This window comes from Zingiber officinale, chromosome 4B (assembly GCF_018446385.1).
Source record: "Zingiber officinale cultivar Zhangliang chromosome 4B, Zo_v1.1, whole genome shotgun sequence".
In the NCBI taxonomy this organism is placed as follows: Eukaryota; Viridiplantae; Streptophyta; class Magnoliopsida; order Zingiberales; family Zingiberaceae; genus Zingiber; species Zingiber officinale.
Window position 1 is genome coordinate 6558897 of NC_055993.1, and position 5350 is coordinate 6564246.

Consider the following 5350-nt stretch of genomic DNA (forward strand, 5'->3'; position numbering starts at 1 on the left):
CTCGACCACCAGAAACTGAGGCGGCCTGCTGCGCTATCCGCTCGGCTTGGGCCTTCTGTTGTTGTTCGACCATCTTCGCAGCTCGCGCTTGGATAAGTGCATCGAGCTCCTCGGGAGAGAGCGTCACCATGAGTTGGCGTCCAGCTTCTTCCATCTTCTCTTCTCGGATTCAGGTGCGTTCCCACAGACGGAGCCAATTTCATCCTGTTCGAACTGTGAGTTAATGAAAGCTGGGGACGTGGCGCTCTCTGCTGGCTTCGCTAGACGTCAGGATGAGGTGGACCTCTAGCGAACCTACAACAAAAGCCGGGACGGGAAGGGGTTCCCGGCGATGACCCTCCGACGCTCAAGTCAGGTGAGAAGAAAGCTGAAGCAAAATAAGGAGAACTGTAGTTACAGTATGGTTGATTGCATACCTCTGCTGAAGCTTGGGGGTCCTTATATAGGATCCCGGGGAGGTGCGTGCATGCTTCCTGAGGCGTGCACGCTTCCCCAAACATACATTAAACATGGATGTCAGAAAAGCATGTCTGACGCTATTCCGCAACCGTCCGAGCATATCTCTGACGGGACAGTGGAAACTTTCATCGTACGATTCTGTGTACGGCCTGGCCGCCGACCATGCCGATTGTCGGCGACAGTTGTCTCTAAGCTGATCTCCCCAGCTGTCCCTTTTGTCCTTTTCTGTCTTTTGTCTATTCCTGGGCCGGGTGGGCCGGTCGCCCGACGCCTCAGGCGTCCGGAGATATGAGTGTATCAGACCGAGCGGGAAGGCCCCCGGTCATGTGCTCGGATGAGATTGCGTCACAATGATCTGCGACTCAGCCGAGCGGCCTGGCCGCTCGGCACAGAAGCTCTGTTACCTTGCGTCGGAAACCCGACCTGTGGTCGAGCTGTCTTTCGTCCGGCCTGAGAGATTCCCGGCCGACCGATCGGTCGGATGACCGATCCGCTCGACAGGACCTTAGGGTCGACCCTCTTGATCTTTGACTCCTATGTGTCATTGACCTCCTTTTGTATAGATTCCCGTCCTTCTACCGGATCAAGGAGTACATACAAAATTATATTTATCAATGAAAACTGCATGTAAATTTTCCCTTAATAAAATAAAAACGTTAGTACAATGAATACATGAGTCCATGTTAAGCTCGTTGAAATTGTTGGACATGCTCAGGCATGCTTCACGCTCGCATCCCATCCCATCCCATCCCATCCCAGCCGTCCTGCTATACGTCTCATTCCGTTGTTTATTGGCTTGTTGTTCACGTGAAATTCTCCATCCCTGAATTCATGGTTAAAATACGATACATCTTAAGCCAAAGCGTAGGAGATTAATTTCGGTTGAAAGTAAGAAAGCAAGATGTTTCAGGCGGTGTTGTGGTGTTTGCTCATCTTCTCTGTTAGCCTGCTCATCTTCTCCAAGTTCAGCCACGTCGCCGCTTACTGCTACCCCGTCCGCCTCCCGGTCGTCGGCCACCTCTATCTGCTTATCCGTCACCGGTACCTGCACCATGCTCTGGCCTGCCTCAGCGACCGCTATGGCCCCTCCCCGCTCCTCCTCTACTTCGGCTCGCGCCGCACCCTCGTTGTCTCCTCATCCGCCGCCGTCCGACAGTGTTTCACCTACCTCGACCTCAATTTCGCCAACCGCCCCATGCTCCTCCCCGGCATCCACTTAAATTACAACTGCACAACCATGATCACCCTCCCCTACGGCCCCGAGTGGATCAACCTCCGCCGTTTCGCCGCACTCCACATCTTCTCCCCCGCCCACCTACAGGCCTTCAGCCAGCTCCTCTCCAACAGACTCTGCGTCCTCCTCCGGAGCCTCTTTCGCGGCGGCGGCGAAGGCGAAGGGTTCCAGCAGGTGGATTGGAGGTGGAGGATGAAGGAGGTGGTATTGGACTCTTTGATGGAAATGATAATTGGGAGGAGGCAGAAGGGCGAGGGGAATGAGTTAGTGAGGATGATAGACGAAGCGTTCCAAATGAGCGCGGTGGTGAGCCCGGAGGAGTTACTGCCGTGGCTGAGTTGGATGGGGACGAGTCGGCAGATGCAGAGGTTGGAGAAGGAGTTGGACGCCCAGCTGCAGGGGATGGTGGATGAGAAACGCGGAGAGCGAGCGGCGGAAGGGGATCGAAAGCAGAGCATGATGGACATGATGCTTGACGATCCACGCTATACTGACACAACCATCAAAGGAATGGTGCAGAACATGATTTTAACCGGAACTGATACGACCACCACGACCTTGGAATGGGCAATGGCGCTGCTCCTCAACCACCCCCACCTCCTCCAGAAGCTCCACGGCGAAATCGAAGCCCACGTCGGCCACGGCCGTCTCGTGGACCCCTCCGACCTCCCGAGCCTCCGCTGCGTCACCAACGTCATCAAGGAGACCCTGCGGCTGCACCCTCCGGGGCCGCTGCTGGTGCCAAGGGAGTCCGTGGCGGACTGCGAGGTGGGCGGCGTCGCCGTGCCGCGTGGCACGATGCTGATCGTGAACGCGCACAAGCTGCACCGGGACCCGGAGCTGTGGGAGGAGCCGAGGCAATTCAAGCCGGAGCGGTTCGAGAGGGAGGGGGAAGGGAAGGGGCACAAGTACGTGCCGTTCGGATGCGGGAGGCGGCGCTGCCCGGGGGAAGCCATGGCGTTGAGTTCCATCGGGCTGGTTCTGGCGTCGCTGGTGCAGTGCTTCGAGTGGAAGAGGGTCGGGGAGGAAGAGGTGGATCTGACAGAAGAGCCGGGTTTTACCGTACCATCGGCCACTCCGTTGCTGGCCCTGTGCAAGCCACGCGACGCCATGGTCGATCTCTTGGCACAACTATAAGGACCTGGGAAGACAGTTGCATGAAGCTCTCGCTATACAAGAATTTGGGAAAGGATCTATCGTACGAGGGCTTATTTTATTTTTTTACAAAGACTATTTTCAAAATTAGCGCAATACTGCTTGATATAGTTTTAATAAATCAGTGTGTTGTAGTTTAAAAACAAAATAAAATGTACGTCTTGTTATCTTTGACGTTCAGTCAATGTTCTAGTGAATTACTTAATCGATACGAAATTCCCAGGTCTTGAACACAAATGCAACGCAGTGGCAATTATTTATCTCATTTGATGTTGGATAAATGTTGTACAACAGAGAACGCATGTCAATTGCCTGAGTATAATTTAAAAGTAATACACGAGTCATCAAGCATGTACAACGTACCTTAATCGCACACAACTACAAACACAGAACAAGGGCGACTTTGCATATTTAGGATACTCTTCTCTTCACTGCATATTTGTTGAAGTTTCTTTTTAAGCCTCTGTGCCTCCAAGAAATGCAGCACATGCTCCATGAGGCGTGAGCTTCGCTCCGTGACGATTTGAGAAGTATGGCGACGTCCAAAGCAGTTCTGTGTAGTCACTGTTTATGGCTTACTATTTCTTGCAGCTGGGATGTCGTGGTTGTGTTTCCCCTCGTAAGATGTAATCACAGCCTTCGGGTCTGTTGGAGATCTCTCAATGTGTTTCCTCACGCTGCACCCAGCATAAGTGCATTTGTAGTAGCTCCTGAATTGAATAAGCGATAGAGATGGTAATTTAGAAAGAACTTTATAAAAAGAAGAAAAAATCATGCTAGTAGCTGAAACTAGTAGGTGAATTAATAACAACCATATCTTATCGACGTTGTTTGATTCATGAAAATATGTCTTTCTATCTGAAGATTAAGTGAGGTGTATTGGTAGAGTTAAAAAGGGTCCGGAGATATGGATTCAAACATAACAATTCAAAGCCAGTTATGGAGATCTGAAGATGATACTGAAAATAAGGGATTGTTCAACTAACGGCCATGTGTCTTTAATACAGGCAAAAATTGTCGAAAGGTATATTTGCATGATCTATAAGTTGTTCATGAGATGTCAGTATACCAAGAATCAACCTTTTGACATGCACCTCAGAAATACACGATTCTATTAAATAGGCAACTTTGCTTGAAAATACATAAAAATAGAATTTACAATTTTCTAGCACAACTGTAACCTTCTGTAACAATATGCTATGCTAGATTAACAGAGAGAACTGAAAATGAGACCAAAATATGCATAAAATATATATATGCAAAGCATGCTAATGAAATGACAATATTATAAAAACTCTAAGATACTACCTTGGATTAGGATTTCCTTTTACTACTTTTTGCCCATACTTGCGCCATCTGTAGCCATCATCAAGAAGATCAACCTCACTTCTTGTCTGGACAATGATCCTAGGTTCATTTGAAGTCTTTTGAGACGATGCTGCCATGTTCGTACAGACTAGCCAAATACAATCACGCCATCTCAAAACGACCAAAATGTTAAAAATTTAGCACATCTCAAGTATACCTTCTTTTGGGATCACACTCATCCTCATCTCCCTCATCCGGCCTACTTTCAATAACTTCTTCAACATCACTAGATCCAGATAATTGATCTGGTGAGCCATAGCCTGATTCTTGATCTGTATTGGAAAACAGAGCAGCAGTTTCGTTGTTTGGTTTGCTGAAATTACCATGACCACCGAGAGAACATGGTTCCAGATTGTCAAGGTGTTCATTAGTCCCATTCAATCTACTAGGATTACCTTCCTTGGTTCGCTTATTTGGTTCAGGCATTCATGATTATGTCGACCCTTATATATTATTTCAGTAACTTGACCATCTACTGAGCGCTCTAACTTTTTCTTAACTGGACATTTAGGATGGGTGCATTTATAATAGCTCCTAGAATATTCACTCCCTTTTATCATCTACTTTTTCCCCTGAAGCACCGAGAAAGGACGGAAAATAAATACGAGTAAGAAATGACGAGTGAGCGTACTTGCGTAAGGGACAAAGCATCCCTTTTTATACTGTAACGGATGTTTCTGGAATCTGACAGGTGTCAGGGAATGTCGGATGTCAGGCTTTGTCTGGCGGCGGATGATATGTGGCTTCTTCCTATAGGTCTAGTAAAGCATCAGAGTGCTGTGAGCTCCCGACCATTAGCATATTCTCTGACAGGCAGTGATTATTCTCTGACATGTGGTTACGATTTTTTGACCTGCTTGTCTTGTAGCGCCCGACCTCCTTATACCATTGCTACTGTATTGGCTCTTCATATTTGCTGATCCCGACCTGTATGCATCGGTCTGCTTCCGCTTATCTTGAGTTCTGACCTGTATGCTTTGATCCCTCTATCCAAAGTCGTAAGACTATAAGTTGTTAGCTAGAGCCCTAGAGTCAATCATTTGATGATTGTATTTTGGACTTGTTGTATCATATTCTATATAAATAAAGGCATTTGGTTTTTTGTTATTATACTTACTTGTATTGGTGCCAAAT

The 5350-nt window shown here is 48.1% G+C and overlaps 1 protein-coding gene across 1 annotated transcript; it reads left to right on the top strand.

Moving 5' to 3' along the window:
- The first annotated feature begins 1360 nt into the window (after nucleotides 1–1360).
- Nucleotides 1361–2830, top strand: LOC121978066 (cytochrome P450 81Q32-like). Its single transcript, XM_042530453.1, has one exon. It carries the CDS (start codon nucleotides 1361–1363, stop codon nucleotides 2828–2830), a length of 1470 nt encoding a protein of 489 aa, XP_042386387.1.
- The last annotated feature ends 2520 nt before the right edge of the window (nucleotides 2831–5350 follow it).